General features: G+C 48.5%; 1 protein-coding gene across 5 annotated transcripts in view; it reads right to left on the minus strand.

Moving 5' to 3' along the window:
• The window catches only part of CABIN1 (calcineurin binding protein 1), a 149655-nt gene that overhangs the window by 88014 nt on the left and 35363 nt on the right, over positions 1-26278 (minus strand). For all 5 annotated transcript variants that reach the window (XR_011441284.1, XM_023646723.2, XM_023646719.2 and 2 more), the window contains exons 17-24: positions 26042-26236; positions 22074-22316; positions 20551-20707; positions 15594-15709; positions 8986-9147; positions 7952-8158; positions 7593-7738; positions 3692-3953 (exon numbers count right to left, since the gene is read on the minus strand). Coding sequence is in view for 4 of the 5 variants with exons in the window: in XM_023646723.2 (XP_023502491.2) it covers positions 3692-3953; positions 7593-7738; positions 7952-8158; positions 8986-9147; positions 15594-15709; positions 20551-20707; positions 22074-22316; positions 26042-26236 (1488 nt within the window). In the remaining variant the exon portion in view is untranslated. The remainder of the gene's footprint in view (positions 1-3691; positions 3954-7592; positions 7739-7951; positions 8159-8985; positions 9148-15593; positions 15710-20550; positions 20708-22073; positions 22317-26041; positions 26237-26278) is intronic.

Consider the following 26278-nt stretch of genomic DNA (forward strand, 5'->3'; position numbering starts at 1 on the left):
CAGACAGGAAGAGGCGGGACGGCCACTGAGGGTCCACTGTGTTCTAGAAGCTCTGCTGCACACCCACAGACTGCCTCTCCATCCTCAGAGCAGGATGTGCAGCCTCCGCTATGGTACCTCATTCACCCTGTGGCTCAGAAGATGTCAGCTCTCACAACACTGCTGCAGAGAAGGAATGGTCAGCCCATCTACAGCCAAAACCACAGCAGGGATGTCAAGTTCCTCCCTCAGGCCACAGCTAGAAGGTTCTGCCTCCAAAGCCTCTCCCCTTGCCTGAGAATTGACAACATGGGGAAACCATTTGTTTTCCTACAATAGACACCTTCGGTGAGTTTGAAGGCAGAAGCTTAAGCGCACAGCAGCTCAGGTAACTGTCAACAGGTGTCCTACAGCCCATCCAATCAGACACAACAAATCCAGACATAGCTCTAGCAACCAAGGGGCTGTGTCCCCGGGACACACGTGTGGGTGGGAAACTGCCACCCCAGAGGTGGACAGAACCCAGGAGGCACAGGGCAGCCCTGTGAGGCAGTTTTCCCCCTGGCAATGATGTGAAACCTCCCTCCCTCCCTCCCTGCCTGCAGGGACAGCTACACCCCTGGCAGATTTTCATCTCTCTCCTGCCACCCCTGACACTCCCAAGAGATGGCGTGGGAGCCCAGTTTCAGGACTTGAGCTACCCAGGTCAACGGCTTCCAACGGATCAACATGGAGCTCAGCTGCAGAGGCCAGGAACTACTCAGCGGAAGAACAAGGCAAGCAGAAGAGGTGTGTGGGGAGTCGACATGGGCCTCTTGTCTGCCACCCACTTCTTGCCTTCCCTGCCCCTTCCTGGGGGAGCCACAAGTTCCCTCTTCTTGAGAAGCCCTACAAACAAAATCCACAAGTGCTAATGGCAGAAAGGGCACTCAAACTTCTCATCACATGTATTTCCTGGAAAACCTCCATTCTGTTCAACCTTACTGGGCATCACTGGCAGAAGGTGAGGGGAAGCATACCAAGGATGGTGCCCCACCCCCCACTGAGCCCCAGTGGAGGGTAATGGTGTTCCTGGTGTTTGTTGCAGGGAAGGCCTGCCTGGCCCTGGGGCCACTGCAACACAAACAGAATCAAGTGAGGGGCCTCTGCACAGGTCAGTCACAGAGACACAGGGTTGCACGGGCATGGGCAGAGCTCAATAACATGGTGCTGAGTGGAAAAGGAAGCTGAACACCACATACACTACGGCAGCATTTAGGCTAGAAGAAAGAAACTAACGGTTAATCATGGGGTTTTTTCTAGGAGTACACATGTATGCATGAAACAGTATTTTTTAAAAGATATCTGGAAAGATACAAGTCCTTCTGTCCCTCTGAGGCAGGGGTGAAAGGACTAACCAGATTGGGGTTTGGGGGCAGTCAAAAGATTGTGGATTTATCCTCACTGTTGTAATTGTTTTAAAGAAGAATGTGTCCCTTGTATAACTTAAGAGTCATTTTTTAAAGGAGAGGACAGTTAAAACAAGGGGCACACTGGCTCTCCTCCCCCCATTTTTTCCCCCTGGTGAGGCCTTTTAACAAGCTTCCCTCTCCCACCAAAAGAGGTTCTGATGCCCAGACAGGTGTGGGAGCCAGCGTCCTTGCTGACCTGTAGGGCTCACACAATCTGGGCCAAGAAAGAGTAGGAAAACCTTGGGGCCAAGGTGCCAAGAGCCTGGAACCCTGAGACAACCCTTCTGGGCTCAGGGGTGGTGATACCTAGAGCTCATGGGAAGAAGGTGAGGTCACTGGACGAGACCTCAAACAACAGCCCGAGTCGGGGCCCAGGGTCGTGCTTCCGGCCTGCCCTTGCAAGTGTAGGTGATGTGCAGAGACTGTAAAATATGCAGAGAGAGAAGGGGATCTCAGCCTTTTTAAGGCTTTCTCAAAGTGTATCCCACAGCACACTGACGTCCAGCAGGACCCCATGTCTGAAAAATCCAAGGCCCCAGGGGCTGGCCCGGTGGCACAGAGGTTAAGTTCGCATGTTCCGCTTGTTGGCGGCCCGGGGTTCGCTGGTTCAGATCCTGGGTGCGGACGTGGCACCGCTTGGCAAAAGCCATGCTGTGGTAGGCGTCCCATGTATAGAGTAGAGGAAGATGGGCATGGATGTTAGCTCAAGGCCAGTCCTCCTCAGCAAAAAGAGGAGGATTGGCAGTAGTTGGCTCAGGGCTAATCTTCCTCCAAAAAAAAAAAAAAAAATCCAAGGCCTCACAGCTGTTGGAGCAGGAAAGGACATGGAGGCGACAGCCATCACAGCACAAAAATGTTCACTGTTTGAGTTTGCAGCACCTCCATCCAGCATTTTCACGAAGGCCCATTTCTGCCCAGTTGATTTCATTAGTTTTTCAGTCAGTCTCTCACTGATTTTCATATTTAACGTGATAATATAATACAAATCTACTGCAAAGTAAAACTCTTTTTTTTGCAAATCTTGTGAAAGATGTGGGATTTCATGAAGTTGATGAAAATGATGAAGGCAAAGCCTTTACACCTGAGGACCAGGCACAATTAACATGATTGACAACTTCCCAAAGAAGGGAGGACAACTGGCCAAGGAAAAGACCACAACACGATCTTCAAAGGCACAAAGGACTCACAGAATCCTGGCAGAGGGATGTAGCCCTTGCATATTTCTACAAAAGTAACCTCGTGGATTTACGTTGCAGAGGTGAAGGAGGTCATATCATGTTATCATAAGACTTGGAAAATTAAACTCCCCCAAACCAACCAAACTTAATCACCATTTGAACTTGTACACTAAGCACACCTCACTTTCATAATCAGAAGTGACACAGAGCTGTTACCTCTCTGCAGGGCTGGGACCTTCCCTACTTATTAGCACAACGCTAGGAGGTCAGGGGCATCGCGAGGCCAAGGAGTGTGGGAGCCTGTGTCTTGCTCTGTAGGGTAGCAGGGGGCAGCAGGGCCCCGGGCATGATGACACAGGCCCCCCTCGAGGACAGAGGGGCTTTCAGAGGACAATGGCGGCACGGCTGTGGCTGAGAGTCTCAGTGATGAGTCTTAGTCTCTCTCATCTAGTCCTCCTAGCAATCCCATGACAGTGTTAACAAGGCCATCATCTTGTTTTGGGTTTTGACTGCAGATGTCACTACAAGATACAGATCCCTTCGGCATTCTGCTTTCCTGGGACACCGTTCTGGGCTGTGGTGTCCTACTGCCACACCAGCCTAAGTGTGCTGGTGTGACTCCTTCACTTCCATCTCAAGGAGTCAGGGGCACCTTGCTGAACACAGACCTCGGTATCCCACACCAGGGGAAGCCCCTACCAAGAGGGACTTCACAATTCCCAACACAGTGTCAAGGATTTTACAAGGACTCAATCAGCAACTCTGAGGGAAGAGGAAAGAAACAGCTACTTCCGGTGGTCAAGCCCCTCCCCTGCCTCTCAACTGCCCTAAAACTGATAGCTGACCAGCCAGGTCACAAGAGCCTGGCCCTGAATTCACCCACACTGGACGGGGTGTCCAAAGACCAGGGACCACACTGTTACTGACCACAGCATGGCTTGAGTCTCCGGGGAGAATCACCTGTGAGCTCCCAGCAAAGTCGTAAAGACAAGAGCAAAGAATGGACAGGACAGGACTTTGCTGACCCCGAGAGTGCTCCAGTCACACAGAAGGATGGCAGCCCCCCGTGGCAGCCCTCCTCACCTGCTGCACGAGCTCAGGGGGCAGTTCAGCTCTCCACTGCTTCAGCTGGCGTGAGGCGAAGGAGTGCAAGGCGTAGGACATGGTGCCGTACTCAATCCACAGGGACAGGTTAGAGCTGTCAATCTCCAGGGCCCGCCGGAAGCAGTTCAGGACGGGTGTGGCATGCTTCCAGATGGGCCCATCACTCTTCAGCTCATTGGAGTTCAGCTTGTCCTGAATGCGACTGGCCCGGGCCAGGGCCATGCCTGCCCAGGAATCAAACCTGTGGTCATGACAAAAGCACTATAAACAGACCACTCCCCTTACAGCGGTGCAGACATGACAGCCTGGAGGACAAGGCAGACATCACCGTGGGAGCCCATCTCCCAGACCAGGCTCAGAGCCCAGTTCTGCCATTCACTAATCCATGACCATGACCTGACCAACTGTGTCTCTGAGCCTCGGTTCCTAACCCACAAAATATATCTAAGATGACCTACCTCACAAGAAGAGCTGCTGGGGCACCACAAGACATGCATGTTAAGTCAGCCAGTGCCTCACAGGCACTCAGCAACTGCTCTCAGAGAATCATCACCAACCCAAGCCCAAACTGTGCTCCCCAGCACTGATGGGCTCCTGGACTCTGCTCCCCTGCTTTGAGAGGTTACCCAGAGAATGTCTCTGATGGAAAGGAAAAGGGGTGTTCCAGAAGGCATCGCAGCAGTGGCCCAGCCAAGACAACGGGAAGGCTCCACTCCAGCTTACCTAACCCCACACTGGCAGAGCCTGCCGTCAGCTCACTCACTGACTAGAAGTACAGGGCAGCCGAGGCCCCTGAGACTGCCACCACCCGGCTTCTACCCTGTTCTCCCTCTGGGACCTTGAGTAGACCCTGCCGTCTCCAGTTTAGTTCCCAGCAGCAAGATGTAGAGTGAGGGGACCACAAGATAGCTGAGACCCTACCATTCTGAGATCACCTGAAAGAAACCTAGGATGAGAATGCAGAAGTCTCTCTGAGAGAATGAAGAGTCACAGAGATACCAAGAACAAAACCATTTCCGGGGACTTGAGACAGTCTGGAATTTTCTGAGCACCACTACAGAGAACAGAAAAGGCAGCAATCATGTGGACTGATGCTACCTTCCACGTGCCAACAATTCTTAACCGGCTGCTACACTAACCTGAACACTGGCTAACTGGCTTCCTGAACCATTGGACAGTCCCTGAGGTGGGGTAAGGACAGAGGAACCTTGTGAAGCTCACACGTGCTTTTGCTGCTCCAGGCACCCAAAGAAGAGAAGGTGAGAACAAAGGAACAGTGAGAGACCTGAAGGCTTGACGATGACAGGAGGACAGCACAACTGAAGGCTTCACCCCTTGTGTGGGGGGTCCTGAACGTACCCTTTCCTCCTCAGGAGCCTGCGGATCTGGGGCTACAGAGTCTTCCCCGTAGCTCAGGCCACCCTGGGGCAGGGAGCATGGGGGTAGACGTCAAACTCCCCTTCAGCCAGGAACTCTGTCAGGGCCCTTCCACCAGGGTCAGCGCTCCTTGCACACTGAGGAGTCTCCTCTCTCAACTCCCGGAGTGCCTTCAGCAACTCCCTTTGCCCTCGCCTTGAGGGAAGAGACCACATCACGGCGCGTGCCCACGTGCCTGCATGAGTACCAAAATGGAAACCGCTATCTCCTGCCACAGATAAGGACACAGATGTGTCGTCATGAAAACTTAAAATGCTCCTCTGTGTGCCACCAAGAGCCATGTCCTGCTGTGAGTCCCCAGTCCTAGCAGAGCAGTGCAAAACCCACACTTGAGGAGTGCTCACCTACAGGGACGCGCGGGGCCTGAGGGCTGGTGACAATGTGAGCTCAGAAGGAGGACGTGTCCAGAGCGGCTGCACTGGGCTTTATTTACTTATTTTGTTTTTTATTTATTCTTTTAAAAGTCTTGCAAAAATCTTTAGGAAATTAATACGAAATGGTAGAACACAAAAATCTTGTTGCCTTGTTTACTCCCCCTCTGTGGTAAAGCAAACAAAAACGTTAACCTGGAATTTAAATTAAGGAAAGCTATATTGGACTAGGTAAGGCCAAATATTACCTAACTTGCCATTAACTTTTTAAAAACAAATCAAGTATCTCTTCTCTTCTCTCTCTCCCCTGCACTGGGCTCTTACTTCTGCAGGGCAGGCCTGGTCTGGGCTGGGCTCAGAGTGGTTTCTACGGCAGAGGGATGAGCCATACTGGGCCCCTCCCAGCCTCCCCCTTCCAAATGCCACTCCAGAAAATGCCTGCCAAGTTGGCCCACTTCCAGTTCAGCAAGAGCAGAAGGAATGGTGAACACTGGTAGAGAAAAACACTATCACTAGTGTCCTCACAACTCTGTTTTCCTGCAGGAATCACGAACAAACACTGCAGCCAGAAGACTCTACTATCCACCCAGCCATCTCCTGTGGGCTTCACCTGCAGCCAGTGCGCTCAGAAGATTTAAAGAAAAAAAATCAAAATCTGAACTTCCCCTTTACCTAGCACAGAAGATCAGACTGAGCCCAAGTCTCCCCCGGCACCTGCCTGTTGGGGTGAGACCGGAGGAGGCCCAGAGGCCAGTGCTCAGAGGAGACCCCGCCTCTCCAGCAGGGCTCTCAGCAAGCCAGGCCTGATGGGGTGATACTACCTGAGCAGGTGGGTGTGCAGGTTGGAGAGAGGCCCAGTTGAGCCATCATGACCCTCACGTCGTTGACAGAGGGCTGTCAGGTGAGAGATGCCACACCAGGCTCCCACCTTCCCATGGACAGGCGGTTGTTACCCGCCTCACTTCTCAGACGTGGAGCAGCGGTGCAGACAAGGTGGCTACTCGCTGTCTCGCGCACTGAGCACCAGCCAGCCTGAGCGCAGATCTGCTCCACCGCACTGATCCACAGTGTGCCTGGGGAGGACAGCCAGGGCCCAGCACACAGCTCTAGCCTGGAGGAAACCACAGGCTGAGCAAAAGGGGACCTGGGAGAACCTTTCCCACAGCTACAGAGTTGTGCAAACTGGCTTCTCCCCTCAGATCCCAGCTCCTCTCCCCTTGGCCCGGTGGGTCCTGACAAGGTAGAGCTCTCCAGTTTCCCCTGAGTGAAGGAGGCTCCATGCTCACCCATAGTCCAAGGGCGGCCACTGTGGGCTGACCCCTGCTACTTCTGGGAGGGCTGCCTATAGAGGCTACTCTGGATCCTTCAGATGCAGGTCAGCCACAGAGGGTGGCCTTGTTTTGACCATGACCTAAGGCTGTGGCAGCAATGAGAAAATATTCCCTTTCAATTAAGCAAATCAGACTTTTTGAGCTTAGCAGGGCCCTTCAGGATGAGCAGGCCAATCACTACATTGTAAGAAAAAGCCACCAGGGCTGAGTGGGAAGAAAGCATGAGCCTCACGTACAATGAGCTCTCCTACATAGACCTTCGTGACAATCGCTACTGCCAACAACACACTGCATCAGAACAAGGAAAGAGAACTTCTCCCTTGAGTGGTTTCCATTACCCTTCCTCCTCACCCAAAAAATAAGAAAACAACCACAATTTAAGACACTGCAGTGGAAGAAGCAAGGGTACATATCAGCCAACTTCCCAGGAAAGGAGGCAGCACAAAACCAACAGAAGGGAGCCAGGCAGCACCTCCTTGCCCTGCAGGCCTGGACCCAGATAGATACCTCCTACCTTCTTTGATTCCAATGCCTGTCTCAGGGGTTTTCTGGAAAGAAGCCTTCTCTGCTGGTCTTCTTTTTACAGAGAACCTGCCTTTCCTAGTAACAGCAGATGCTAAATCACCTCCTCCTTCCTTTCTCCCTGGTCTCTGTGCTATGGGCAGGGAAATCCCAAACTGGTCTAGGGAAGAGCGTGCTGAGCTCCCTGCAGCCAGCCTGGCCCCACACTCAGTCACCAACCTGTTGGGGCAGACGCAGATGTCATGCATGTAGAACTTGATGGCCTTGGACTGCTCCTTGTTTTTGAAATGGTAATCAGCCAGGAGGTAGTACAGCTCATTCACCACTGGAGGGGAGGGGTCAGCCCCTTCTGGGAGGCAGGGTACCTGGCAGGTGAGAGGGCAAGGATAAGGGGAAGTGGAGGCAGGGACTCTGGCGTGACCAGTTATGCTGCAAACCCAGGATCATTCACATCAGGAGGGAACAGATTCTCATGGCCTGACTTTTGGTGCAAAGAAAGAAGCCAAGGCACGTAAGCAGCAGCGCTGGAGGAGAAGGGGATGGGACGCAGCCCCATCACCCTCCCCATCAGTGCCTACCTCAGCTGAGGTCCCCTCAATGTAGGCTGAGACTCTGTCCAGGCTCAGGGCTGGCCTCTCGGTGCGGGGCACAATGGTGGCAATTCTCTTCAGGAGGTTGGCCAAGTCAGCAGACACAGTGCTGGTTTTGTAACTGTCAAATTCAGGAAGGGTCTTGGGCTTAAAATACTCAAACATAAACAGGGCATCCTCCCATATAAGGTCCACCTTGAAAAAAGACAAAAGGCAGATCACAGTGCAGTCAGGGTAAAGCACAAAGGGAAAGTTCTTCCACAGAAATGCAGTGTCAAGGCAGACAAGGTTATAATATATTAGCCTAAAACAAGTCCTGTATCCTTTAAAAAATCTGTGTGCCCACTGTAATCCTCAAACTCGAGTGTCTGAAGCGCAGAAAAGTGAACTGGTGGAAGCGTGGTCTTTATAAAAACAAATGTTAGAGACTGAGGGCTGCACTTTATGAGTCCACATGGCTGAACCAGAGGGTGGGATCAATCAGCAGTGGGGACTTTGGGCAGGTTACTGACCCTCTCCACGCCTTAGCTGCCCCCTTGGTCACTTGGTCGACAAAGACTGACCAAGTGCTTGCTCTGGGCCCGGGGGTCCACACTCTGTGAAGGGGCTGCAGCAGGAGCCCTGTCCAAAGCAGCTTACATTCAGAGCATGGAATCTATAAGATCAGAAACTAACTGACAGTATTGAGGAGCCATGAGATAATATACCCAACAGTGCTCTGAAAACCAAAACCACAAAAAAATGAGAAACCTCTAACGAATTATTTGTAATATCCAAATCAGAAAAAAACCTATTGACAACTGCCGTGCTGCACTTTTGAATGATTAGTCAACATTTATGAAGCTGGTTTTTGCAAGGAAGACCCTTTTCCTTTGATCAGACACATCTCTCATCCTCCTGCGCAACTCCAACCTGGGACCTCAGAGCTGAACGCTGGCCAACATGACATCCTCTGCGACTGCTCAGAGCCCCTGCTTTCCCGAGCCCCACTCTTGGGGCAGGGGCAGGTGCAGTGTCCTCACCTGCTGGACCGAGTGCTCCTCCAGGTACCTGGCCTTGCTCTTCTTGCTGGGAAAGCTGTACAGGCAGTAGAAGCACTGCTCCAAGGCTGTCTCCAGCTCCTCCTTGTAGGGGTGTGTGTCTTCAGAGGCGGACACAGCAAGCTCCTTCTGGAGAACTCTCACCTACGGCAGGCAGGAAGAGACACCTGAGGAGAGGCTTGGCATAGCGGGGACCCCAAGGAGACCACCACTCTATCAGCTCTTTAAGTCTGAGGAGGCATGTCTGCTGGGGCTGTTTCCTGGAAAGCACCTGTCACTCACAGCGGGAGCTGCTGCGGACCCACCTCTGGCATTGGCATCCTCAGGGGCCTGCCAAGCTGCCTTCCTTCTAGTATACCCAATCAGTTTCTACCAGCTGCTAGAAGATACTGTATGCCATCTAGGAACTTCTTCACTCATTTGTTTAGCCATTCACTTGCTCCCCATTTACTGAGCACCTCCTTATGCTAAGCATGGTGCGACATAGTCCCCACTTTTAAGAAGCTCAGATTCCATTGGAGGGGAAGTTAATTACACAAATAGTTATAATGTAAGATGCTAAGTCCCATTAGGACTGAGGGAATCTCTCTCAGACAAACAGTAGTGAGGATCACAAGGATGTGAACAATACATGATGTCTACGGATGTGAGAGCCAACGGCTACTGTTATGCCCAACTATTAGCAAATACACATTATTTTGAAGCATCCATGGGAATTTTACCACAACCAGATAAAAAGCAAGTCTCAACAAATACCAAAGACAAGATATAATACAGACTACATCCTCTGAACATAATTCAATAAAATTAGAAATCAATCACATAAAGACAGCAAATATCAAATGTCAAAACTGATGGCATGCAGCTAAAAATGTACTTGGGGAAAACTTATAACTTTCAACACATGTATTAGAAATGTGAACACTGAAATAAGCTTTCACCTCAGTAAGTCAGAAAAAACACCAAGTAAATCGAAAGGAAATAATATTTAAAGTGGCAATTAACGAACTAGAAAGCAAAGAAAAAATAGATCAATAAACCAAAACCTGATAGTTTGAAAAAACTAATTTAGATAAACCTCAGTAAAGATTGCTCTTTTTTAAAAAAGGAGAGAGGAAGCACAAATAAATAACTTTAGCAATGCAAAAGCGGGCATAACTAGAGGTACCACAGGGACTTTTTAAATCACAAGCAAACACCGTGAACAACTTTATGCTTATGTGGACACTATTCCAAAAATATAATTGACTTAAGAAGAGAAAATCAGCAAAGAAAGAGTCAACAGTTTAAAATTTACTCAAAAAAAAAAGAGAGAGAGCGAGCTCTAGACCAGGGTGACAAATGACGGCCGATGAGGCAGTTCGGGCCATCGCCTGTTTCTATACAGCCCAGGAGATAAGAATGGCACTGACAATTTTATTTTATTTATTTACTTTTGACATTTTTAAATGATTGAGAAAAATCAAAAGAATACTACTACTTTGTAACACAATAAAATTGTATGAAACTCTTATTTCAGCATCCATAAGTTTTTCCATGTTGCTTCACATACAGTCTGTGGCAGCTTTTGTGCTACAATGGGAGCGCTGAGTAGTCGCGACAGGGACCCTATGGCCTACAAAGCCTAAAAGACTTACTACCCGTCTCTTTACAGAAAAACTTTTCCTGACCCCTGGCCAAGAGCATAAGAGAAAAAAAAAGAGCTATAAGGATGGAAAAGGAGGGGAAAAAACAGTTATTCATGGACAACGAATGTCTACATAGAAAAATCAGAGAAATCTACAATCTACTAGAATTAATAAAAGCAACAGCAAGGGAGCTGTGCATAAGAGAAACTTTTTTTTAAAGTGTCCCTACAGGCTTGCTAACACAAAGTAGAAAATTTAATTTTTAAATATTTACAATAGTAATAAAAAAATGATACCTGGGTATAAATCTAACAAAATAAACAGAAGAGTTTTAAGGAAAAAATTATAAAACTGTGTTAAGGGATATGAAAGTATAAGACCTAAATATACAGAGAGATACTATGTTCACAACTGGAAAGAATCACATAAACATGGCAACTCTCCCCCAAATTAATCCACGAGGTCAATGCTATTCCAATCAAATTCCGTGGGGACGGGGTGGTCACAAAACTTTACAGACTGATCTTCAATGTTCTGGAAGAAGAAAGGGCCAGGAATAGCCAAGAGAATGTGACGAATAGTTGGTGAGCAGATTAATCCTAGCAGGAACCAAGATGTCTCAAAGACAATACAGTATTGGCACAGGAAAAGACACTAAACCAACAGAAAGAAGAGAGCCCAACTACAAACCCTCACACACAAGGACAGAGAATGGAGGGACCTTACAAACCAATGCAGAGGACAGACTCTTCAAGAAAAGGAACCAACTGGTCATCCACATGGAATGTAAAACAGATCGCTACCTTATCTTACAAACAAAAATAAAATCCAGGTGGAATAAAGACCAGATGTGAAAAATAAAAGTGAACTTTTAGATTAATATAGAGAATATCTTTATAATCTTGTGTGAGGAAAGGAGTTCTTAAATAAAGCAACAACAACAACAAACCCTCCAGAAATTATAAAGGAATGGACTGATAAATTTGACATTAAAATTTAAAATTTTGTAAAACAAACACTATATATAAAGCTAAAAGACATGCCACATAAAATTGCATAGAGACAGAACTAAATACACACACACACACACATACACGTAAAACTGGTGAAACATATATATCAGACAAAAGACTGGAATTCAGAACACATAAAGAACTCTACAAGTCAACAGGAAAAAGAAAAACACCACAACAGAAAAATGGGCAAATTATATGAACAAGCAAATTACCAAAGAGGAAACCCAAAGGGCCAATAAACACAAAAAGATACTCAATCTCACTAATAATCATAAACTATTAAAAAGAAGACTTAAGAACAATGAAATATCACTTCAGCCTCTCAGATTGGTATCAACACTTAGGTCTGTAGTACCTAGAGCTGACAGAGACATGCGGGAATTCCCATACTGCCATGAAAAGTATAAAATTATTTTGGAGAACAATTCGAAAGTAGTTTTTAAAGTTGAAAATGTGCAAATCCTGCAACCTAGTAATTCCTTTCATAAGAATCCACACTAGAGGGCCGGCGGGGTGGTGCAGTGGTTAAGTTCGCCCTCTGCTTCTGTGGCCCTGAGTTTGCAGGTTCAGATCCTGGGCGCACACCTAGTGCAGCTCGTCAAGCCATGCTGTGGCGTCATCCCACATAAAGTAAAGGAAGATTGGCACAGCCATTCCCCCATCTAACCCTTCCCCATCCATCCCATGTTATTTTGAAGTAAATCCTAGATTATCATATCACTTCAGCTGTAAATATTTGTTACCATAAATTTTTTTTATCTATTCTCCTAATGATGGCATTAAGATTGTTTATCCAGTTTTTGTTATAAACTGTATCATGGTTAACATCTACCAGAAGTTGTTTTATGTGTACATGTGACAGTTTCTCTAGTGTGGATTCTTTTTTTCTTTTTTTATGAGGAGGGTTGGTGGTGGATGTTAGCTCAGGGCTAATCTTCCTCAAAAAAAAAAAAATCTCAAATTGTTATAGTAAGATTTTCTTTTTTTATGCAGCTTGCTTTTATTCATCTCAGTTCAGTAAGATACATTCACATTGATACAAGTAAATCTGGTTCATTTATTTTCATTGCTCTATAGGATCCTATTGTGTGAGTACACCAAAATTTAAAACTTTGTGGGGTTTTTTGTTTTGTTTTGTTTTTGGTGAGGAAGACTGGTGCTGAGCTAACATCCGTGCCCTCTTCCTCTGTTTTATATTTGGGATGCTGCCACAGCATGGCTCGATAAGCAGTGTGTAGGTCTGGCGAACCCCTGGCCACGAAGCGGAGAGCACAAACTCAACCGCTACGTCACTGGGCTGGCCCCTAAGTGACATTTTTTTCAAAGGTAGGTTTTTTGGTGAGGAAGATTGCCCAGGATCTGAATTAGCAAACCCCAGGCCACCGAAGCAAACTTAACCACTATGCCACCGGGCAGGCCCCTAATAAGGTATTTTGTATACAAAACTTAAAAACACATGCGACTATGTACTGTTTACTGATACACAATACGTAATAGATAGAAAAACATGGATGAAAAGATACACACCAACTTCAAGAGAGTGAGGGTAATGAGCGTGCTGTCTTTCCCGTTACTTATTTCTATTAGGAGACAGGTTTGCAGCAAATACAGCAGATGGTTGACTTGTACACAATCTGGGTGGTGGTACATGGGACATAGCGTAAGACGACTGTCCAGAAGTTAGTGAAGGCTCCACAGGAGAGGGGCCATTGAGCTGAGTGTGGATGAATGGATAAGAACTCATCAACCCAAACACAATATATGAAAAGAAACATCAACTCAAGAAAAGATGAGATCCAAGAGGATTTCTCCCTCAGAGAACATTTCCAATCCATCCAAGAAAAGAAAACAATCCACACAAAAGGTCTCCCTTATGTCAACCACAAAGCACTCTCAAGACACAATCCTTCCTTCACCTGCAGACCATGAGCCTGGGCAATGAGAAGAGGCAACAATAAAGTACTCACCTTCATAACCCCCACAGCACCCAGAATGATGAGTGCTCAGCAAGCACTTCCGGATCAATGAATGAATGTCTTTAAGTTCATCTATTCAAGAAACATAACTGAGCAGTAATCTACATCACGCACTGCTCAGGGCACCAGGGATCCTTAGATGTTAGACGGCAAGACAGAAAAGGTCCCTGGTTTCAGGGATGCCATCTGCTGGGGGAGGCGCACATGACAGAAACAAATAGCAAGCTGTACAGTAGTAGATGGGACAGAGAGTGATAAGGCCAGGGAAGACCTCTTTGAGAAGGTGCCTTCTCAGCTGAGACCTGCATGGCAAGAAGGAAAGGACGAGCCAGACATGCAGGCCCTGGGAGACAGTGTGGCAGGTGGAGGGCATGGGGGTGACCAGGCACTGTGCAAAGAGAGGACACAGTTAATAAGCAGGGTCTTTGTCAACTTCACACAAAGATGAAGTTGCTGCAGGAGTCAGAGGATCCTGGGCAGGAAAATTAGGAGCTATAAAATGAAATGTAGCAGTACTCCTATCACTTCTACTCCCTCAAATTCACTTGGCAGATCCTGGCAGCTAGAATTCATGCTCAACCAAAAAAGACACAGACTAAGAAAAATCAGGAGTGGGACCATCCCACCTTCGTCTCTTCAGCCTGCCCTTTCCTCTCAGAGCCACTCCCGCCTGACACCAGCTTGCAAAGGTACTAACTTATTCTCAACTTGTCCCCAGTCAGCATAAAGGTGATTGCCTTGTGGAGGGGACCCTGTGGACATAAACAGTGTCTCAGCCCTAACTGGGAGAGGGAAGATGGCAGAAGGGAGTTGCCAATTCCTGGGCAGCATTACAGACTCAGCCTGGCACAATTCTTCCAAAAATGGTCCTGGAGAGCAGAGCTGACATGGGGTGAGCACCACGGAGGCCCTCGGGGCTCATGGGTGGGGCACACACTTAGGCACTGACAGCTGGGGTTGGAGCCCGCCTTGGGCACTAACCAGCTCAGGCCCTGAGCCAGCTAGACAGGTCTCCTGGCCAAGTCTCCAGGCCCTCAGCACAAATGCTGTGCACACTATCACGGCCTACACATACATGAGCTCTATACATATTCTCAGTCTTGTTCATTCATTCAGCCCATACATATTTAGCACTTACTATGTGCTATATGTTGTGCTAGGTCCAGCAGTGAACAAAACTAACAAAAATCTCTCCTTCGTGGAAGTTACATTTCAATGGAGAAGAGACACACAATAAACATAATACATTCTAAGGCATGCTAGAAGGTGATGAGAGCCATGGGGAAAGCACAGGGCAGACGACGAAGATCAGGAGGCCTGGGGAGGGAGGCTGCAGTTGTAGGGCGGGTATGTTCACTGAAAACGTATAGAGCAGGGCTTGGCAAATCTTTTCTTAAAGGGCCAAATAGTAAATATTTTAGGCTTCGCAGACCATATGGACTCTATCAGAGCTACTCAACCCTGCCTCTGTATTGCAAAAGCAGCCAGAGTTAACATGTAAATAGATAGATGTGTCTATATGTCACTAAAACATTTACTAATAGACTTGACAGAGTGAGCTGGGCGCCCCTCCCATGCTCTGTAACTCATCTATGTGCTGCCTGGCCTCACACTCAACAGACAGATTTGACGACTGGGATCACACTGCTTATCCCCAGGAAGCTCAGTCAATCACAGCTGGCAAGTGACAAGAAGCCTGTTTGTGCTCACTCAGTATTTACTGACTGAATGAATGCAACAGCTATTGACTGAGCATCTACAGCCTGGCATGATGAGTGGTACTCAGGAAACAGACACAGCAGAAGGCGATAGTGAACATAATTATTACTTCTCAAACTACTATCAAGGGCCTGGCCCTGTGCCCGACATGTAACAGACTCAGTAACGACTAGTGGATTGAAATCCACCTGTGGTTCAACACCAGTCCCCAGAGCACAAGCGAAGGCCAGGCGAGCCCCAGCAGCACTTACGTAGAATCGCAGCAGAGCGCCATCTGAATTGCAGCACCAGGACCTCCTGCCCAAGTATTCATGGGCTGTGTTGAGCAGCATGAGGGAGGACGGGAGCATGGGCGTCTCGGCCATCGCTGGGGAAAGACCAGACCGAGAGACACAGAGTCAGTGCAGGGACGTGTGGGAGCTGTGGGGCTCAGGCCCTCTTCTGGGCTTTTCTGTTTTCACCAGGGTGGCCAGAGATTGTTCTTTCTTTCCTTTTTTATCTTTTTAAATAAGTAATGACTTGACTGGTTTTACTAAAGTAACACATGCTTATCAAAAAGCAATTCAAATCATACAGGAAAGTATGAAGAAGGAATGCTTCATCCACCAACTGCCAGCCCCAGTAACATTCAGGGAACATCACTGGAAGCATCTTTCTGTGCGTACATGAGACATTGTGAAGGAGAGAGAAATAACTCAGAACAATGGAAGCCACACTACATTCACCATTCTTGAGTTAAAAATTCTTATATTTAGGTCTACTTGAATATTACAGAGCTTTTAAAAAGAACTATAAAATTTCAGTTAAATGTTTGTTCAACACTAGAACTATTAAAGTTTCTTTAAAGATCCCCCAGTGCTTTTGAAACTCTGGGTCATAACCCATTAGTGGTTGTAATTTGTACTAAAATTTTTGAGAATTAGGATAGAATCCATTAGAATAGAAAATTCTAGAGGGGACCACACCTGAGAAAGTTAAGGATTCTTTCATGAAACTGGTTTCATACTTTTCACTATCAGTCAGTCCCAGGCAAAGAGGTATGAAAAGCAATGGTTAAAAAAGGTCATAAAATCATTAAGTTCAAGCCATGCCAGTTTTTTAAGGTCTGTTAAGTTAGTTTCCACTTTCAACAGCATCAAACAACTATCATACAAGATGGGTGACAGCTTTTTAACACTTCCTTCTTCCCCCATTTCCCAGTTCTGTTGTGCATATTATTTGTAGCACTTAAAGGTTTATAACATTTACACCCTGTTCTGCAACCATGACTAGCCCAGTTGCCGTCTCTCAATTCCAGTTTTAAGTGGATTTGGTGCTTATCACAAGTTCTTTCCCATGGCTCTTCTGTTCCTCAGGAATTTCATTCTGACTCATGTTGGTTTACTGACCTCATCCTCCAGGGGTGTTTTTAAGAAGCACTCATAGGAGGTGGAATGCCTGTTTATAAGTGTCTCTTACCACTGCAATTACAAACAACTTGGCGAGATGTCTTAAGCCATACTCTCTTTCCTTGAGAACTGTGCAGACATACAGACACTACTGCGACAGCACTGAAGAAATCTGAAATGAGTCTCACTTTTCCGTCCCATGAGGATAAATTGCTTTTTCAGTTTAGAAACCTAAAAAATCTTTATTCTTAAAGTAGATCCTTAACCAGGATGTATCTTGATATAGGTTGTTGTGTATCCGCCTTTCTTGGCATATACTGTACACTGAATGGGCAGATTCAGTTTTATTACAATTGGGAGAAATTTCCCTGTATTGGAGACTAGTTGGTTGCTTCTCCTTTCTCATTTTTGGAGTCCCTCCATCAGGGGCACTGCTTATCCTTACACGGCATGATCTTTGTTTTCTGCATCTGTCATCTTCTCTCTGATGCTTTTGGCTCTTAATTACATCCACTCATTTCAGTTTCAGTCACATTCACTCTACTCCTTGCTGTTTTGGTTTTATTAGTTTATAACAGTGAGACTTGGTTTGCAGTGTTTCCCTTTAGTTCTGCATTTTTCCTTTTCATTTCATTCTGTTTATCAGCTCAAATTTTTAAATAAATTATCTCCTTGGGGCTGCCCCGGGCCGAGTGGTTAAGTTCGTGCACTCCACTTCTGTGGCCCAGGGTTTCGCTGGTTTGGATCCTAGGTGCAGACATGGCACTGCTCATCAGGCCATGCTGAGGCGGCATCCCACATGCCACAATCAGAGGCACTCACAACTAGAATATACAACTATGTACTAGGGGGCCTTGGGGAAAAGAAGAAGGGGGGAAAAAAAAGATCGGCAACACTTGCTAGCTCATGTGCCAATCTTTAAAAAAAAAAAAACAATCTCCTTGCGCAGAGATTTAGAGGGCCTCTGCTCCTGTTCCTTGGTGTATGTCTTCTTCCAGACTGAGTTCATCTGTTTTTCACGTGCTATCTCCCTTCTTTCCCTGTTGTCCCCTCTCGGGGTAGGGCAGGCTACAGAATGTGAGCATACTTGGCCATGTCATTCCTTTCTACGCTGCTCATGGTCAGCTAGGGCAGTTCCTCCAGACTATGTACGTGCTCTAATACATCATGAATGAATTTGCTGTGGCACTTTCCCACATAATATAAAATGAATTTTCCCTTTCCTTAAAGCCATAATTTTAAAGCAGGTATTGCTCTCAATCCACTTTTCCGTAGCCTGTGTCTGCAGAGGTAGAAGGGAGATTGCCTGGCAAGGGCTGTGTATAGCTCTTGCTGGAGGACCCAGGCTTTGTTCTCTCTTCTGAGGTCCCCTCTGAAGTAGGACTTGCTGCCCAGGGAGAGGAGTGCAGTCAGCAGACAGCCCCCAGCTGTCGGCTCCTGCAGGGTCTGCTGCAGCTGCAGAGACTCACCTTACCCAAGGTCACACACTCCCTGTGGAAGCCCACATCGAGTGACTGAGTGAGATAGGAGTGGAAAGGCCTGGCTACTTCTGTCTAACATGGCGCAGCAATTTGAATGGGCAACTCTCACTCCAGGGCTCCCTGCCAGGTTACCCGAGGCATTGCCAGGCCTGCATCACAGTTCAACTTCCCCCTCTGCCCTCACTGTGCTTCCTCCTGCTTCCTTTCACAGGCAGTGATCCCTAATAAACAGCCTCAGTCTGCTTCCAGAGACCTCAATATGTGACAATGTCCTCCGCCAGGCCCCTCACCACCTGGCCAGAAGTGTGCTTTATCCCTGGGCCACCTCCATCCACACAGTCCGGTCACTGGAAGATGGCTGGACCCAGGAGTCTTTCCTGCCTCTGCCAAAGCCGAGGCAATACGGAGGGCCTTCCCCACCAGCCTACTCTACAAACGAGAGGATATTACTATTTCCCAGGAGTTTGTCAATTTACCATCTTCCCTCAGTTCTCCTACTGAGGCTAGAGGAGGGGATAGGAGCCACACCTGCTGCCAGCCACCAGAATCTCTAATTTCTTTCCTTGGCCTACATTTTCAAAGTTTATGGCATCTGATTATTCCCCATTCCTTGTTTGCTTACTGGCAGTTTTTATAAAGAACTATATTGTTTGCATAATTAATTAGGGGGAAAAGAGACCCTCTAGAAGCCTTTTTGGATTATTTTTATAACAAAAATAATAAACATTTATAGTTGTAAACCCTGATTTTTTTTCACCACTAAAACCCTTCTGGAAAACAGAGAGGTTCTATTTGTTAAGAGCTCTAAAGATATTCATCCTAGAAATTTATCCAAAAAAATCAATTCAGCAGAAGCAAAAAGGGATGCATGAGGTGTTCAATAAAGTTTGGCCTGTAAGAGAGAAGTAACGCAGCCATCCAGAGGGTTCAGCAAAGCAGGGTCCACCAGCACGACAAACACTATGGAGCAAAATGGAAACAGCTTCATAAAACAAGGTATAAAAGCTCTTCTCAGTCTGGCTCCTTCCTACGTCCAACCCATGGCTCTCTTGTGTCCCTGCTCATACTGCTGCATGTTCCCAGTGTCCTCCTCTGCCCCTGCTCGCCCATCAGGCCTCAGCCCAAACCCTGCCCCCATGCCAGTGCATGAGGCACTCCTCCCAGAAGGCCACACTGGCTTGGCGCTGTTGGAGTTCCTGTCTGTCTCCTCCCACCACAAACCTGTCAGGGCCAGAGTCACAGAGGCCTGACATGCAGTGAGCAGCTGATAGATACCCGGCGAGTAAATGAACTGAGCAGAAAGAATGAATGAAAGGAAACAAATCACACATTAACTCTGTGGTTACTGGAATAGGGATGACTTCCTTTCCTCTCCACTCGTCTGATTTTTCAAATTACTGATGAAAAATCCCCAATAAATTTAAGTTAGTTGAATGAATACATAAACATGTGCATTATAATTACAGCTACATAAAAAGCATATGCATACGGCCAAGTTTAGACAGAAACTGCAAAAAACCAAAGGGGAAAAAATCCATTTGGTAGAATTATAGGCAATCTTTGCTTAAACGTCTTTTAGCTGCTGTTGTTACGTAATTTACTTAATTAACCACATTTCCTACCACTGCGTTGACCTGGCTCAAGTGCCATCTCCATGAGGGGTCATGCGCTGGCCCTCTCCGGCTTCTCCACTTACAGTGACTACTCATCACTCAGCAGCCCCATGTGCCAGCACTGATTTGCTACGGCAAGTGATGGCTTTATTATGTCATTTTGTCCTCAGAACAACCCTCTGAGTAAGGTACTTTTATTCCCAGCTTGGACATGGGGAATAGAGGATAAGAGGTTACATGACTTGGCCGAGGTCACACGGCCAAGAGGTGACTGTTGGGATTCAGAACCTGCGCTTGCTCCATGCTGCCCTCCAGCTGCCCACAACCCCTGGCCTCAGTGGCCCACACCCAGGAGGGGCTGTGGGGTACAGAAGTTAAGTACAAGGGCTGTCGTGGGGGTTAAAGGAGTTAGCAGGCATGAGGCCTCTTAGAGCAGTGTTGGCCCTCCTTGTAAGCACTCACCACACTGTCATTTCCTCTGTGTTGCCACTAGCACCAGACGTGAAACACTTCAAATGCCTACTGCCTCCTGACCCCACTGCACAGTGAGCTCCCTGAGGGAGGATACAGGGGAAACTTATGCCTCCATCCAAGTGCCATGAAAAATCCTGTCGACTGAGCCCCAAGTCCACTCATGGCACCTGGACAGGGCCGTAGGGCCACAGGGCCCAGAGGCAAGGACACATAGGTCAAAGCCCGCCTCCACCTGGACCCACTTCCCACCACCTTCATCTGCCGGGTTCTGGAGCTGTTGTTGGTGACATAGGGAGTGGAAGGTGTCCTCCTCCTGCCAGATGATCCGGTGCAGGATGATCCAGGGCAGCACCGAGGAGACGTGTGGCTCTTTGGGCTCCTCCTGCACAGCCATGCTACAGTCAATGACCTGGGGAAATAGAGAATGTCACAGGAGGGCCAGCTCTTCTCCCAGCTAGGGAGGAGTCCTCAGGGCAGACCAGGGCTGGGGGCAGGGGACATGGTGCCTGCCCATCCCCACTGCTTTGATGTGGGAACACCGACCTAGCAGCATCCCAGCATGTCATCAACCAGAGTGTCACAGAGCCTCACAAGAAGTATGCCCAAGCATCAGAGGAGCCAGTTCTGATCCCTGAGGCCACATGCAGTTCCTGATGCCCTCGACATCCACTGTGGGTTGGGCCCTGTGCCAGATGCGAGGGTGACAGAGGTAAACGGGGCATGGGGGAGTGGACAGCCTAGGGGAAAGAGAACTAGAGACAAGCCATAGGAGAGCTAAGGATCAGTATGGCTGCTGCATGAAAGTAAATGAGGTCCGTAATAAGGTCGCAGAGGAGGGCGGGGGACAGAGTGAAGAGAGACCTTGAGAGACGGTTTCCAGGTGAATGGCTGTGGTGTGCCTGACCCCAAGAGAAGCCAGGGAATGGGGGCAGAGGACAAGAGTGCAGGCAGAGGTCACAGAGGCCTGAGAGGTGGCCAAGGAAGTAGAAGATGACGGTGGAGAGGGAGGCCAGTGGATCAGTGCGCCCTGGGTGACAGGCACTCTGGAGGAAATGTGAAGGGTTAAAAAGTGGGAGGAGCACATTTATGTCTCCATTTTGGAAAAGTGACTCCATGGCAGGGTGGTGGCTGGACTAGAAGGGTAGAGGGGGCAGAGAGGACAGCGGGAAGCGTGCTGCCACAGTTCAGGCAAGAGATGGCAGTGGCCTGGGCTAAGGCAGAGCGGCGAAGGAAGGAAGGAACAAAGGATAAGGATGTTAAGGACAAGGATTTGGCAGGACCTGCTGACAGCCCATGGGAGTTGGCAGGAAAGAGCTGAGGGTGGCTCAGAGGAAGGTTCCCTGCCACGAAGGCTGCCTGGACAGTGCAGGGTGCTGTGACCACCCCTCAGCTACAAGGGCCAAGACAACAGGGGTGGTGGAGAGCCCTGGTGGGAGACAGGGGCCTGGGTTCCAGCCCCAGCTCTGCCTCTGGCTCATGACACACAGGCCAGGGTCTCCTGCTCTGAGCCTACTTCCTCCCCTCTGAGATGGGTGGTCTGAAGAACCCTGTGGTGCCCAGTGCTACAGGCTCTAAGCCCCAGATATTACCAGCCCCAGGAAGGTTTGTAGCCAGTACACAACCACCCACCCCAAGGCACCCACCTCCTCCTGCAAGAGAAGCCAATGCACCCCCTTGGGGTGCCTAACTCGCCATGAAAGCTGGTGAACTATGAGGAAGGGGGCCGCCAGAGAGCCATACCTGCTGGGGCAGGGCAGGAAGGGGCTGAGCGTCACCTGGATGAGGTTGCTGGTGAGCCGGATGAGGCCAGTGCCGGAAGATGATTCCTTCAAAATGCTGCCACTGCTATCCGCTGAGAGTGCCTGCTCAATGCCCAGCAGCAGCTGGGTCACTGTAGCCACCCACTCCTCCTTGGCGGCAGCATCACTCGCATTGACCATCTGCTGGACCGCCTCGTTAAGAGCCACATCAGAGCACTCAAAACACTGCCGGTGGTCCTTCAGCCGGAGCAAGGAGTCCTGAGCACAGGAAGGAGCGAGGAGGAAGGTGCACTGAGAGGACTGTGACAACACTCATTACACCCGGTCCTCAGGAGGGGTAGGTAGCTGAGGAAAAAGACACGTGGGGCAGTCCAAAGGAAAGGGGTGGTGTGGGCCCCCCATGGCCTCAAGGTGTCTGCCAGGGCACACGGTGACCTGTGTGCAATCACAGCATGGCAGGCCACCAGCCAAGGGGCTTTCAGAAAGTTGCTGAACCTCTGCACTTCAGTTTCCTCATTTACACAGCTGGAAGCCGGGATGAGCCTAAGGGCTGGCAAACCACCAAGGTGAGGCTAAGTGATTCCACCTCCTGTCAACTCTCACCCCAAGCCAAGCCACCATGCCCCGGGCCACCCAGTCATACGCTCATCCAGTGCCAGGCTCTGGAGGGTCTCAGCAGGGAGGGCAGGCTGCCAGGGACGGACTATCTCTGTGGAAGGGGGCCTGAGCCAAGGCCATGGCAGGGGCAACTGGCCAGGCAGCGCTGATGCCATCGTTTTGAGTCCCCTCCTTCCCTAGGAGACAGGTGGGGCAAGGTACTGAGCTTCCCTGAGCATTCAGAGTGATATGCACAGCACCCCGCAGGGCGGGCAGCTCTCAGCACACCCCCTGCACCCTGACAGCTGTTTTAGAATCCCCTCTTTGGAAGCCATCGCTTTTTGTGAAGCTGCCTTCCTTCTGCTCTAGAACAAACCCACTGAACCACCTCGGGTCTCAGCCTCTTCCATCACCGAACCAGTGTAGGGACACTCAGCCTGGCTGTGGATTTGCAGATCTGGCGGGCAGCCTGTTAGACTAGCAGGAAGCACCTGCTGCCCGGCGCCACATCGGGCTCCGACCCCGCCAGAGCTAAGGCACGCAGTGGCTCCTGCCTGCCTCAACACACGCAGCTGCCACGCTCTGAGGTGACACAGACAGGAGTGGGGGCAGAAACACCCCAAACTGCCTTTGGGATGTGTTGCAAAACCTGAACACAGATCAAAACCACTCCCCATTTATTAGCGCTAATTGCCAGGAACATGGGGCCTGTGCTTTTTTAAAGACCAGCAGTCTTGAGCAGGAAGCCACTGAGGAGCCTCTAGGGTGCAGACATGGAGCCCCAGGGCCCGAGCTGACCCATCCTGATCAAACACCAAACATGTGAGGGGTAGGGGGTTATTTTCTAGCAGGACAAAGACTATTGACTCTAAACTGCAGCCAGAGCTGTGTGAAAGTCAGGCAGAAAACAAAGACCTGCCAGCGGTGCTCCAACATGACATAATCCCCAGGGCCCAAAGCCAGAAAGAGTCAGAAAGCAGAAGAATAACTGCCAACAAATGAGAAGACCAAATTACCACTGACTGTGGGCAACATGATCGTCTACTCAAAACAAAACAAAACAGAAACTATCAGAAATAACGGGAATTCAGTGAAGTAGCTAGAATCAAAATAAACATGCAACATTCAACATGGTTCCTATAAACCAGAAATGTACAATTAGGAAACACAATGACCAACAAAAAGATCCTGCTTAAAATGGCAACCGGAAACACTAAGGACTAAAAATCAAGTCAGCCGTAAGAAAACTACACGACTGTATTGAAGAACATGAATGGCAGCTGCCTCAGTAGAGAGAGAGCCATCCAACTTCCAGAGGGAAGCTTCCAAGTCAGACCCCCATAAAAGCTGGATGAAGCCAGTTAGATGCACCACGCAAAACACTGACACCACTAGAAGAAAACAAGGCAAATACACTTCTCATCCATGTGCTGACACGTTTCTCATCGGCCTCCCTTCTAGAATACAGGTTCCACCAGAGCAGACCTCTCCCGTGTCCAGTGCCCCGCACACTGTAGCAACTCAATCCATGTGTGCAGAATGAGTGGATGAATATTTTCCCAGTCTTAGAAAGGTTGTCTAAGCAGAAAGAACAAAATCACAAACATTTGAAAACATCAAAAAATTTGACAACACAAGAATTCAAAACTTCTGTATGCCAGAAAAAAAACAATAAAAGGTGCAATTTACAAGCAAACAACAAACTGGAAAAAAAATATTTGCAACATTTGATGAGAAAAAGATTAGTATCTTTAATATATAAAAAGCACTCCAAATCAATAAGAAAATACACCCCCTCAATAGGAAATTGAGCAAAAACCAGGAGTCACTTATTTGCAAAAAGCAGGAGCTTCCCCAGCACTTGGCCCAGGCCCTATCACAGCCCTCAGCACTGCTCAATGCCCAGCCAAAGAGCAGCGCCTCCCCCATTAATGGGGCATCCTGCGACACCAGGAGTTCTAGAAGACAGGAGCAAAACAGCATCTGAGCCATTGAGGCCATCGTACGGAGGCAGAGAGGGCTGGCCTTTCCTCCTTCTCCCCACCCACTGGCCTCCCTGGGTACACCCAGCTGTCCCTCCCACCCAGGAAAATGCTAATCAGAAGATACGGGGTATAGTTGGAACCCAGGAGTGCAGCTTCTAGGGTTCTGTGTGGCTCAAGGTAAGCCCACACTTGACTCTGAACTTCTGCATGGCAGAGGAAGGAGGAGGATAGTCAGGACGTCACCCATCCATCTACCTGTTTGTTATCTACCTGTCTTTATTAATTTTTAAATTAACTATTGAGTAGACATAGAAATGCTGGCCCAGCTCCCCTCAGCCTGCCATGGTCACTGAGGCCAGACACATCTCATCCCTTGATCTCAGCTTGAGCCTGCCTGAATCTCTCTGCCAGGAACTGGAACCAGCTTCCCTTCTCCCCTCTCTCTCCCTCCCTCCTTTCCTTCCTAGAATGAACCCTTTCCTCCCCATTCACCAGGGCAGAGATGCCTCCATTTGTTCCACAGTCACATCTCTTGACTATTTCCCAATTCAAGAAAGTTAATAATTACAATGTCTCATGTAATCTCAGCAAAAAGCCTGGGAACCTACTGGACTTTCTTTCCAAACTGAAAGCGAAGGGCCCAGTAAGATAATAAATATAACGTGATTAATGTGTGAACCATAAGCGATGGGACGCCAGCCCACCCAACACCACTACACACACCATGTTTATCATCTTCTGTGTCTGTCTCTGTGTCGGACTCCACGCTTCCTGAGGATGGTGGCAACGATGGTAGCTGGCACCCATATGGTGCTTGCTACATGCCAAGGGTAATGTCAATACACACTAACTTCTATAATCCCCATGACAGGTCTCTGAGGCCAGGACATGATCACCCCCATTCTAGAGATGAGGAAGTGAGGCACAGAGAGAGTGGGTAACTGTCCAGTGCCCAGCAGATATCCTGGTGCCTGGTGAGCTCTCAGTAAGGGATTACTTCCTGAAGAACAAGGCGTGGAGGGAGCTGCAAGGGCACATGGCTTCAAATACCGCACTGGTGTTCTTTTTCTTCAACTATATGTTTGTACAAGGGTATTTATTTTATCTTGACTCTTTACATTGTACAGATATTTTATCCATTTTTATATCTACTCAATACTTAATTTAAAAAGTAATAAAGACAGGTAGCCACACAGAACCCTAGAACCTGCACTCCTAGGTTCCAACTATCCCCTGTATCTTCTGACTAGCATCTTCCTGGGTGCTGAGTTAGTGGTTTTTCACTCTCACTTTTCTCTTCTAGGTACATGTTTTCGAGGGCTACCTCAGAACCTCCAGAGAATAAACCCACACCAAGCAGAGACGGTACGAGTGGGCGAGGGGGACACAGGCAGCACATACCTGCAGCAGCAGAAGCTGGGCTGGCCTCTCGGGAATGGAAGTCATAAACTCCAGGTGTTTGGCCCGGTTAAAGCCACTGGTGCACAAGGTGGGGCGGAGCAGATGCACGACAGCCTTGTAGTCACCAGCCTCATACAGCCGCTGAATCTCCTCTAGGGACTGGCACCGCTCCAGCGACTTAAGGTTCTTATCGATCTGGAAGAAGCCTGGAATTGCTGCCTGATGACAAACCCCTCA

The sequence above is a fragment of the Equus caballus genome, chromosome 8 (genome assembly GCF_041296265.1).
Source record: "Equus caballus isolate H_3958 breed thoroughbred chromosome 8, TB-T2T, whole genome shotgun sequence".
Classification (NCBI taxonomy): Eukaryota; Metazoa; Chordata; class Mammalia; order Perissodactyla; family Equidae; genus Equus; species Equus caballus.